At 37.2% G+C, this 12,443-nt stretch overlaps 2 protein-coding genes across 4 annotated transcripts; one reads left to right on the top strand and one right to left on the bottom strand.

The window, feature by feature from the left end:
• The first annotated feature begins 874 nt into the window (after positions 1 to 874).
• Positions 875 to 5,815, top strand: LOC110894706 (U-box domain-containing protein 44). Its single transcript, XM_022141932.2, has 4 exons — positions 875 to 1,195; positions 1,933 to 2,527; positions 2,602 to 2,911; positions 4,054 to 5,815. The coding sequence occupies exons 2-4, from the start codon at positions 1,979 to 1,981 to the stop codon at positions 5,619 to 5,621; spliced, it is 2,427 nt and encodes an 808-aa protein (XP_021997624.1). The 5' UTR covers positions 875 to 1,195; positions 1,933 to 1,978; the 3' UTR covers positions 5,622 to 5,815.
• A 110-nt stretch (positions 5,816 to 5,925) lies between these two features.
• On the bottom strand, positions 5,926 to 8,446 carry LOC110894707 (probable protein phosphatase 2C 27). Of its 3 annotated transcripts, none has more exons than XM_022141933.1 (4): positions 8,299 to 8,446; positions 7,829 to 8,108; positions 6,974 to 7,168; positions 5,926 to 6,888 (listed from the first exon to the last, which is right to left on the bottom strand). In XM_022141933.1, exons 2-4 carry the CDS (start codon positions 8,027 to 8,029, stop codon positions 6,121 to 6,123), a joined length of 1,164 nt encoding a protein of 387 aa, XP_021997625.1. In that variant the 5' UTR covers positions 8,030 to 8,108; positions 8,299 to 8,446; the 3' UTR covers positions 5,926 to 6,120. The 3 variants fall into 3 exon arrangements, with proteins under 3 accessions (XP_021997625.1, XP_021997626.1, XP_035836833.1); XM_022141934.1 differs by having other exon boundaries at positions 7,829 to 8,088; XM_035980940.1 differs by having other exon boundaries at positions 7,829 to 8,441.
• Between the last annotated feature and the right edge of the window lie 3,997 nt (positions 8,447 to 12,443).

Below are 12,443 nucleotides of genomic sequence, written 5' to 3'. Positions count from 1 at the left end.
TGAATAACCTAACTCATTAATCATTAAGGACACCTCATGGACAGAGAACAAATCGATATCAATTAGGTCAACGTAGTTAATCCTACCTCCAACATAAGTGCGACCAGGAGGATGTGTTAACCTACCACCATGATGAATCCGAAAGGAGAAAAGATTAGGGAATCCTTCTGCATTATTCAACAATTTCGAGCTTGATCAGTAACGTAATGTAGAAAATTATAAGTTTATAGAAAGAAATCTAGGATTCATTACCGTATAGCTGCATCACTTCATCATGATCAACTCCTTCTCGTATGTACCAAGTCTCCGATTGAGACATGGTTCTGTTTCGTCGTGGAAATCGTCGATGCAATCGGTGAAGAAACCTAAGGGGCGAGTTGAGCAATTGGGGGAACAATGGTGGGTGAAATTGGGGTTTAGGGTTTTTAGAAGATATGACTGTAATTAGTAGGTGGTAGGTAGAATGACATTAATGCACTCATGTGCTTCTCACGTGACCTGATTTAACTGGTAAAACAAACAAGGTTTAGGGTAAAGGACATAACCTGAATGGTTTTTCAAACATTAAGGATGTTTTCTGGGGTTATTAAAGATAAAGGACATAATTTGATATATTAGACATACATAAAGGACGATCTTTGAAATTTACTCCTTTCAATAATATATCTCAAATCATTTTATAATTCGTAAACTTTTATTATCTTATTTATTCAACCTAAGTAACATACAAGTGTTTGACCAGTATACGAGTAAGACAATCGATTCGATAACGATAAAGGTACAAACCGTATTCATGTATTGACTACTATACTAAGTATAAAGTCAATGGTCACAAATACCACAATCGTGTCACTACATCCACCTCTGTTCTACGGTCTATTACGACGACTACCGAAATTGACTTCAAAAAACCCCATCTTTCTCTCTCTAAAACTCTCTATTCTCACAAAAATTTCACAAATTTTTCAATTTTGACTTTTGGGTATCTCCGATTTCATCACTCTGGGCACCTTCCTCCCCTTTTCTATCTTCTCGACGCTCAAATTCTCTCCAAACAATCCCTAATTCCCAATTAAACAAATCCCCTGTTTCTTTGTCTTTTTCTTCATGTTGTCAATAAACCCTTTTGCTTCAATAATTGACACTATCTGTTGCAGTATGTAGCTAAATTTCAACTCAATTGCACGAATTTGAGGTAATTTTGGTGGGTTTTGATCTGGGTTGTGTGAATTATGCTTCTGATTGAAGTGATTTGATTTGGGTTTGAGATTGAGTTTATGATGTTCTGTTTTAGGGTTTTGCATTGATTGGTGTTGGTGGGTGTGATTAAATTGTGAAATGATTGTTTTGTTTTGTGTTAGTGGTATGAAATGGATATGGATCTTTGAAATTTTGTTGAAATTGTTATGAAATTGTTATGAAATTGCAAGATTTTGATTCAGTTGTTACCTTTAAAAGGTTTGAGTTATTAATTAGTTGCCTGAAATACCCTTTTGTTTGTAGTTTCTTCTTTCTAAAGTAGTTGGAACAATGTTGTTTGACAACGTTTTTGTTGCGGTCGTTGTATGTAAATGACTTCATGGGTTCCTGTTCAGGGAATCAAAAGTGTTCCCTGAACAGGAAGCTATGAAGTCATGTGAAATGCTAATGAAGTAATATAACTTTTTTAGGTAGTTATAGAGACCTAAACTACCCTTTGTTTGTAGTACCCCCGTTCCAAAATAGTTGGAACATTGTCATTTGACAACGTTTTTATTGACGGTTGTTGTGTGTAAACGACTTCACAGCTTCCTGTTCGAGGAACCTGAAGTGTTTGTTCCCCGAACAGGAAGTTGTGAAGTCATGTAAAATGCATATGAATTAATATAACTTTTTAGGTAGTTATAGAGATCTAAACGTATGATGTTATAATTGTGTTTTATTTTCTTTTAGGTGTTGAAGATATATAGTTTTTTCGTTAAAAAGTAAGCGCGGTCTAATGGCTGGGAGCTGGGATGAAAGTCACGAGCTCGGTAGTCAATCCGACGATAGCTTCCAATTCGAGAGACAACACATAGAACCCATATACGACGCATTCATATGCCCGCTTTCAAAACAAATAATGAAAGATCCCGTATCAATTGAAAACGGTCAAACGTTCGAACGGGAAGCAATCGAAAAATGGTTCAACGAGTGTAGAGAAAACAACAGAAAGCTCGTTTGCCCTTTGACATTAAAAGAACTAAAAACAACTGATATGAATCCAAGTATCGCTTTACGGAACACAATCGAAGAATGGAGTGCTAGAAACGAAGCCGTTCAGCTCGACATGGCCCGTAAATCATTAACTCCCGGATGCCCTGAGATTGATACTTTGCGGGCATTGAGATTCGTTCAATACATTTGCCAAAAGAATAGTAGACGTATTATTCGAAACGCCGATCTAATTCCAATGATCGTCGATATGTTAAAAAGCGGTAGTCGCAAAGTCCGGTGTAGAGCTTTGGAGACTCTTCGAATTGTGGTGGAAGATGATGACGATAACAAGGTTGTTAAATGTTCAATGACAACATTATCGTTGTTTGATCGTACAAGATTGTTAAACGTTTTGTTGGTTTGCAGGAAATAATGGCGGAAGGGGATAACGTGCGCACAATAGTCAAGTTCTTGTCTCATGAACAGTCAAAGGAGAGAGAAGAAGCTGTTTCCTTGCTATATGAGCTCTCAAAATCGGAATCTTTATGTGAGAAAATAGGGTCTGTTAATGGAGCAATTCTGATCTTAGTTGGAATGACGAGTAGTAAATCTGAAAATCTTTTGACGGTTGAGAAGGCGGATAAAACGCTGGAAAATTTGGAGAAGAATGAGAGTAATGTACGGCAAATGGCTGAGAATGGTAGATTGCAGCCTCTTTTGACCCTTATTCTTGAAGGTACTTACATAAACTTCAAACTTATAACTAGATCGTTCTGTGGGCCCGTAAATGAACTAAACGAACACGAACGTTTGAATGAACTGATTTTCTTGTTCATGTTCGTTTGTTAAGAAAAAGAATGTGTTCATTTACTTTCGGTAGTTAATATTTTAAAGGCAAAATTGGATTTTAATAATCCCATCTTTTCTCAATTGGCCAATAATAGTCCCAACTGAGAATATTCTTTTCGTACTGCTAGTCCCAATTTTCTAACTAATTTTTTTCAATGGACCCTCATTAGAAAAACTTAACCCAGTTAGTTTTTTGCTGACGTGGACATATGATGTGGAAAAAATATATTTTTCATGTCCACGTCAGCAAAAAAACCAAAAAAAAAATAGTACTTTTTGCACCTCATATGTCCATGTTAAAACTATCAACATCAACAAAAAAAAACTATCTGGGTTAAGTTTTATTTAACGGGTTTCCATTGAAAAAAATAGTTGGAAAATTGGGACTGGTGACAAGAATATTCTCGTTGGGATTATTATAGGCCTACTGAGAAAAGATGGGATTATTAGAAATCAAATTTGCTTATTTTAAATGAACATAAATGGACGTAAACGAATGGGCATTAAATTGACATAAACGAAGAAAATGAAATGTGTTCTTGGTTGTTTGTTCGTTAGTTGTTCACCCAAATGCTTAAATCTAAATATTGATTGGGCTCATGGGTTGATGCAAGATGGACCACTTAGCATTTACTAATAACTAATAAATCAATTTACATGAATATGTAAAAGAACATAAATGAACGAGCATTGACAAATGAAAGTGAACAAACATGACATGTGATCATGATCGTTCGTTTAGTTAAAGAGTTAATTACATAGATAGTCCTTGTGGTTTATTGAATTAATGGCAGTTAGTTTAAGTACTCAAAGGTGTTACAAAATCGAAACCATAGAACATGAACGTGTTGCAAAAAAAAGTTAGTACTCAAGGTTTTACTTTCAATAAACCACAAGGACTATCTATGTAATTAACTCTTTAGTTAAATGAACAAAAAAATATATGTATATATAAGGGTTCACGAAATGAACATTCATTTACGTGCCTACTTCGACTGTTAAAAAAGTTAACCATTTGATTTCTTTCAGGTTCTCCAGAAATCAAACTATCCATGGCTTCATACCTCGGCGAGCTGGCATTAAGCAATGACGTGAAAGTCTTCGTGGCTCGAACCGTTGGTTCGTCATTAATCAACCTAATGAAAAGCGGTAACGTCCAGTCTCGAGAAGCAGCGTTGAAAGCTCTGAATCAAGTCTCATCTTGTGACCCGAGTGCTAAAGTCTTGGTTGAAGAAGGTATACTTTCCCCTCTCGTTAAAGACCTTTTTGCGGGCCCGAACCAGCTTCCAATGCGGCTTAAAGAAATCTCCGCTACAATACTCGCAAACATAGTGGCCTCCGATTGCGACTTCGACTCGATCCCCGTGGGTCCAAACCACCAAACCCTTGTGTCGGAAGAAATAATTCATAATTTACTTTATTTGATCAGCAACACCGGACCCGCAATCGAATGCAAACTCCTGCAAGTTCTTGTTGGACTCACGAGCTCTCCGGTTACGTTAATCAGCGTTGTTTCCGCTATCAAAAGCTCGGGTGCGATTAACAGTTTAGTTCAGTTCATTGAAGCCCCGCAACAAGATCTCCGTTTGGCTGCGATTAAACTGTTGCAAAATCTTTCGCCAAACATGGGTCAAGAACTAGCGAGTTCGTTGCGTGGGTCAGCAGGTCAACTCGACGGGTTAATAAAAGTAATTGCGGAAAACATTGTGAGTTCCGAAGAACAAGCGGTAGCTGTTGGGCTTCTTGCGGATCTTCCAGAACGAGATATGGGCCTCACACGTCAAATGCTCGATGAAGGTGCATTCGAAATGGTGATTGCGAGAATCAAAATGATTCGGCAAGGAGAACCGAGACGAAGCCGGTTCGTCACACCGTATTTAGAAGGGCTCGTCAGGGTACTTTTGAGGATCACATTTGTGTTGCAAAACGAGCCGAAAGCGGTTTCTTTGTGTCGGGATCATGATCTCACGGGGTTATTTACCGAACTCCTAGCAAACTCGCTCGATAATGTTCAAATGGTTTCCGCTTTTGCTTTAGAGAATCTATCGTTAGAATCAAAAAACCTGACGAAACTTCCGGAGATCCCGCCACCAAGTGTTTGCATGTCGATCTTTCCTTGTTTTAGTAAACCGCAGGTTATGACGGGCTTATGTCGGGTTCACCGCGGGGCATGCTCACGACGGGATACGTTTTGTTTACTAGAGGGACCAGCTTTACGGAGACTCGTGGGTCTTTTAGATCACACAAACGCGGCGGTTGTCGAAGCATCATTAGCTGCATTATCGACTTTATTAGAGGACGGAGTTAACATAGAACAAGGGGTGGCGGTTTTGATGGAGGCAGAAGGAATCAAACCGATTCTCGACATTTTACTCGAAAAACGAACCGAGAATCTTGGTCGACGAGCGGTTTGGGTGGTGGAAAGACTTTTAAGGACAGAAGATATTGCGTACGAGGTATCGGGTGATCCTAACGTTAGCACTGCACTCGTGGATGCATTCCAGCATGGCGATTATCATACACGTCAGACCGCAGAACGCGCACTGAAACACGTGGATAAGATTCCGAACTTCTCGGGAATCTTTCCCAACGCGTGATCGATGTTCATATTGTTTTCGTTATACACTCTTGGTGTGAAGAAAGAGCCTTTTTTGGTGAATTCTTTTACATCGATAGACAGTGTATATATAAAACAAATATGAAGTTCTTCGGTAGATGTGTATAATTGATTTTGTTTTGGTTTGTTGATTGAATTGAGGACAAGATGAGTGTAATTTGTGCAGTTTTTTTCCTGTTTTTTTTTGTTTTTGAAAGTTGTTTTATGTTTGAACTTTGAATTATTAAATTATATATTTACAGTTAAAAAAACACAAATTAATGTTGATTTATGTTATATATATATATGCCACAAACATGAGCTAAAGATGATTAACTAATGTAATCAGAAATATCGTACAATGAAGAAAATAAATAAACAGCAAGAGTACTATCTATCGATAACACAACTTACCAAAATGTACATAAAACGGAAACCATCGAAAATTCCCGTCTTCTCCGAAAACGAATACACGAAACTCGCTATAAACACGACCCATTTCACGAGTTACCATCCAAAATACCCTTAAGAAAGTTTAACCCTTCTGAAGAAACACTCCGCCTGTGTCCCATTTGCGATTGTATCTCAATCCATGGCGGTGGATCCGGTGAAAAACAGACCACAATCACCGTTAAATTATCACGCGTACTCCGTTTAAGCGCCTCACGAACGAGCTCCCTCGAGCACCTCTCGGGATCGTTATGAATCATCAACTCTTTTCGGGCTATTGTTACCGCACATTGACTGCTCATGACATCCCACAGTCCGTCACATCCCATAATAAGAAACTCGTCATCTTCCATCAACAGGATTTCTTGCAACTCGGGTTCGGCACTTAATGGGCAAACGGATCCTTTCGAGCATTTCATGTGCCAATCTCCAAGAGCTCGGGACACTGATAGTTGACCGTTTAAGTAACCGTCGTAGATCACGCCACCGAGTTGTTCGATTCTATGTCGCTCGGGTATACTGTTTGGTTTGTGGTCGTTTGATAGTTCTAACGCTCGGCCCCGTTTTCCTAAAACAGCCCGGCAATCACCAGCGTTTGCAACTACCAACATCCGTCCGAATATGAGGGTGGTCAATGCGGTGGTTCCGGAAGAGATATCGACCGTGCTGTTTTCTGCAAAAGCTTGATCGGCTTTTATGTATGCGTTTCTTATAGCCTTCTTCAAGCACCCCGGGAACTGAGGGTCCTCGATTATGAACTTCAATATGTTTTTTCTAACGTAAGATGCAGCATCGGTTCCACCATGCCCATCAAAAACCTGTCAAATTGTAACCTTAGTGAGCCCTACACACCGAGTGTCGGGAAAATAAAATTGAAAAAAAAGGCGTGTTATAGATACATACCCCGTAGAAAGCTCCAAGAGAAGGTAAACCTTCTATTCTGTCTAAATGTTCTAGAAGGTTGTCTATACATATATGTTCGTCTTCCATGTATTCCTTCGGCCCTTTCTCTGCACAACTTCCTGATCGAATCATGGGCATGTATTCGGATTTGCCATCTGAAACTGACTTGATCCCAACAATCCCGAGGACAAAATTCTAGCAAAATCATATAGAAAAGTCAAACGTGGGGTTTTAAGTAAAAGATTAGTACACGTATACATGAAAGGGTCATAATCCACATAAATAAGTTTTGTTCAGATATCAAGTTCTGAGATCCGTACGTGCATATTGTGTTTGCGGTTACAATTTTAATCAGAGATAATTTTCTGCATATAGAGGGCTCTTAAATGGCATCACGCCTGAGTGCATGACGTGTCCCGTAAACCCTAGGCCTTGGAATGTAAAACAAAACTCACTCGTAAAAAAGGTAAAAATAAAGACAAGATGATACAGTTTAAAGATACATCTCCTATACAAGTCGAATACTTCCTAAACATAAACATCAAAAGTATTATTAAATTCTAAACCTGGACGGTCGCAGAGCTAATTGTCATTATTTGGTGCTCCAAAAGTTGGGGGCGAGTCTGTGACCATATTTGTAATTCAAACACATGTAATTTACTTGTAACTAAAAACAACTGTTAAGGTTTTTAGGTGACCGTATGAACTCGTTACCGCAAACAATTATTAATATTGACATGACTACTACAGCAGCTATCATCAATCTAAAGATTAGCAACTAATTTAAGATGGAATATAGGGAACTAAAGGCCAGCATAACATGATCTACTTTCAAAACTAAAACAATCCACATACCGGATCTGCAGGCGCCGTCAGCAGCGTTGCAGTACTTATACTATGTCGAACAACCGACACACATCTCGGCGGTTTTCCAACATCCAGTTGACTCAACTGGTCTGAATTCTGTGACTTCTCTTCACCTCCACAACAAACATCATTACTAAAACCATCTTCCACCATTACACATGAGCCCGAAAAACCGCTACCAGCAGCCATAGTCTTTATTCCAACACATAAACCACCAAATTCCCCCAAATAAATCCTCTTTCAATTGCCTTCAATAAACCATCAACAACTGCTTAAAAAGCAACAAAATGGAACTAAAACCCTAGATCATGTAACTTGGAAGATCTGAACTCATTATACACCAATTATCAGTTGTAATCAACGAAAAATCGTAACTTTACAGCAAATTATAGATCAAATCTCGTACAGGTTATGAATCTAGAGAAAAATCAGTGTGATTTGTGTATCTTGGATCATACCTTGCTGAAATTAGATGTGGCGGATAGAAATTGGAAGCAGATTGTGATATATTTATCTGAAGTGTGACCCAATTTTGGAAACCCTAGAAGGATTAGTTGAAATGAGTTCAGAAATGAAAGGGGGAATTGGGGAAAACCTGAAAAGGGTGTTTATGTTTAGTTTAAGATTTTTAAGAACATATTATTATCTACATTTAGATCCCTATATTAATGTGTATAAGTTTATAACACCCCCATAAAAATGGGTTATTGCATTGTTGATGAGAAGTTATTTGTTATTTAGTAAAACAAAAAAGTTATGCTTTTTTTTAAACGGAATTATCTAAATCGACTCATCGCAATTCCCGAAGCTCGGTTCCACTAAGGCCAGACGATCATTCATCACAACAGTGCCCACTCTGGCATAGAGGGTGACACGACGTTCAACTAGATGTAAACACCATAAACATCCCTAGACGGAAAAGTGCACCCACTCAAAGTGCAATGGGTGGAACGCAAACTCGGGTATGAGGGAAAAACCAGGATGCCTCAACCATGTTACCATGGTATCATTAGCAGTTATGCCTTTTTATTTGCACTTTTTTCTAAGGGTAGTCGCTTGGAAAACAATCCATGTCAACACATTGTGGGGATTAATGTGAAGAAACCTCTCCTAGAAGGTATCTCTGATGATGAAGAAGGGCTTGTGAAAGAGCGAGAAGAAGAACGGGCAAAAGGTGTTCGGAAGGTGCGAGAACATCGCCCTTTTCATGTGGGATCTCGCATGAGGTATCTCCCGAAGGGGTTTCCTCACCTCCATTCTATCTGCACTAACATCTATGGTGGGTTTTCATTTTATATGTAAATAAGTAGGCAATTGTTTAGAGCTATCTTGTTTGTATGTAAAAGTGTTGAAGTTATATAGTTATTGATGTGATATCTTTATTCAACCTTGTTTTTTCGCCTTCAAGCTCGACCTTCACCTTATCTTTAGCCTCCTGGGTCAACCTCAACCTTGTATTTGGTGTGGTATCTCGCATCGCCTAGTAACAGTGTAGTATTGAGAACTTGGCTTGTTTTTACTTCTTTGTTACTATACGGTGATTTATCTTTAACCGAGTTTGGGAATCATCATCAATAACATATTAATAGTGAGATTATTTGGGTTTTTACTTCATTCTGAGTGTTTGAGAATCTTTCACTTAGACTACACGGGATATGCTAGATTACATTAGTTGCGCTCAATGTATACTACTTTTATGATATAGTTTCCTATACAACATTTTTTTAGTTATTTTTACATATTTGTTGTTTTTCATTCATCTTTGTTTTTTGTTTACTTTAAGCATACGTGAAAGTTGAATTTAGTCTAAGTTTCTTTTTTTTCTTTTTTTTTTTTTTTAAATTGGAGCATGTTCAAACTTTTGTGTGTTTTTAACACTTATATATATGTTATCCACAAATTATTCAAACTTTTATGACGATCGATCATATTTGCTGGTATTATAAGTTGAATACACATAAAAGATAATATTGTCTAGACACGTGTATTAATTGTTAGTGGGTTTGATGAATTCATTTTGTGTATTGAGATATGACAATGAAGATGATGGAGTTGTTTGGTTGTTGAATTTGATTATGAATTTTGCTGTTGGAGTTGATAATGATAAATATGTTTAGTCTTGCTTTGTAAATAATAATTATAATAGATATAATTGTTTATTTGTTTTTGTTTATTTACTATTATGTTTCGTCCATTTTACCCGGTTAAGTGGTTAGTTAGCATTACATATAAACGGACTTGGTTATTATAAATAGTAAAAACTCTTTTTAGGAAGACTAAAATTGTTAGCTTGGACAAAATATAAGGATGGTTTATGACTTTATGTAGTTCATTGTAGTCAAGCATAGTGCACAACTTTATTTTTTGTTAAAACAACGAACTTATGCGTTGCAATTGTGTTTTAAAATTCATACATTTTATTCACTAGAACACTCTAATATTTGGAAAGAAACACTAATGTATGACCTATTCAAGTTTCAACATCAATATAATACATCTAAATATACAAAATGTGTGTGTTTGACCATTTTAGCAAGGATGGTTCCTGCTGAAGAAAAAAGTCAGAAGTTGACCATCTTGGGAGTTTAGCCGTATGTTTGACTCTTTATGTGTGTAAATGACTTTTCTTTTAATTTTTAAGCAACATAATTAGTTTTCAAAAAGTCAACCTTTTATCTTACGTTTAAATACTAAAACTTTTCATGGTCGATGTTTAAAACATAATTATTTAAACCATGATATATAGCTTTAAAATAAGATAGATTAGTTTTCGAAAAGTCAACATTTTATCTTTCGTTTAAATATTAAAATTAAGATGTGATCACTAAAACTTTTCATGGTCGATGTTTAAAACATAATTATTTAAACCATGATATATAGCTTTAAAATAATATAGATGAATGGACACAATCATTAACATAATGATCCACTTGGATATCATATTTTTCATCCATCATTTTCTTGTTAAATTCTTGATTACTTTAACCAATTCATAATCATACAGAGCACAAATTTAATAATTTTAGAATATAGGATAAAATGATAATAAAATATTTTAATACAAAACACGTATTAGTTAGAATCAAATCCTTAGGCTGGGTGGTGTGTCTTAGCACCCCTTGCCACCTCACCCTCTTTGTCGCCCCTTCCCCATTTCCTGGGCGCTATGGAGGGGCGTTATGGTCAATTTCGTTACCACAATGGCGAATGCTATAGGGGTATGCATAGGGGACCCATTCATTCCCACTAATCAGATTTCCCCCTTTTTGATTTCTTTTTCTATTCTTTTTTATATTGTTTTAAAGGGGCTTTAAAGGGACGTCATCCCACACTGTGTAAGTTAACGACAAAGCTCCTCGCTTACGTGACGTATACGTGACGCTGATGTGGCGTGATGTAACAACTGTCACTAAAATCCCTAATTAGGATGGTAATTAGCTATTAAGAAAACCCTAATTGAGACATCCAAGTGATTCTACGCAAAACCCTAAAATTTTCAGAATTTTCAGAATCAGGATCAGGGCCCCTAAAACTCAGGGGGGGATAAACCCTAGCCAACGATTATCTTCATAACTATCTGTAAAAATCGAATTTTAGGAAACTGACAACACAGCAAGCCTACATGCACGAAGGGCTACTCTATGAAAGTAGGGTGGTCACTCGCGTAGCGCGACGCCTATAGGGGTACCCCCTCGCGCTACGCGACGGCGTCAAATTTCCAGTATAAATAGAGGAGTTTGGCACTTGATTTCCTGCGTTGGTTCGACGGTAAAATTCAATTTGTACGTCCAGATATCGTCGAAATACTACAAAAACCCACATAATCTCGAAGTTCTGCCGCAATAACAGGGTAATTACTCGATCGCTATTACGATTCAGTTTCCGGAATCAATACATTCAAAGAATGTCTAAGTGCTGCCCACACTGGGCTATGCTTTGTCGTTTGTCGGTAATCCGATAAATGAGTTGAAGCATTGTACTTTGTCGTTGTCGATAATTCGATAATGAGTTGAAGTACTATACTTTGTCGTTTGTCATTTTGATAAATGAGTTGAAGTATTGCACTTGGTCATTCATTGCGAGTATTTGATCTCGGGAAATTATCGTAACTGCTGTATTGATCACTAATCCTGTTTTGTGGGCATTATTGCTAAATTAGAAATAATCAAGGCTAATCAGTAGGCTTATACACTGCTCGTTAAATCTGCAAAGTGAGTCATTCTTCTTTTTATCAACTGTTTTACAATACTCCAAATTATTTTCAAAAGTGTTATAATTACAGGGACTAAGTCGTGGATATCTTGATTTATTGGTTAGTGGGGTATTGTGCACATTACTATTTCTCTCAGTTAGGTTCATTGACCTACTAGGGAGAAACGTCACTATTAGAGTTCATTGACCTAATAGTGGTATGACCATCGTCACCATTGTGACTTGTCACCATTGTGACAGAAAGCCAGATAAAAAAATAAGATATGAACCATTGTAATCGCTCTTATGCTGTAATTTATAACTATGGGTCATTTCCTAAAAACTGAATGAACTCACTCAGTATTTCCCCGCTGACAAAACCTTTTTCAAACATGTTTCAGGTAATCTGTTA

The sequence above is a fragment of the Helianthus annuus genome, chromosome 12, assembly GCF_002127325.2.
Source record: "Helianthus annuus cultivar XRQ/B chromosome 12, HanXRQr2.0-SUNRISE, whole genome shotgun sequence".
In the NCBI taxonomy this organism is placed as follows: domain Eukaryota; kingdom Viridiplantae; phylum Streptophyta; class Magnoliopsida; order Asterales; family Asteraceae; genus Helianthus; species Helianthus annuus.
This window is presented reverse-complemented; position numbering and strand designations above follow the sequence as displayed.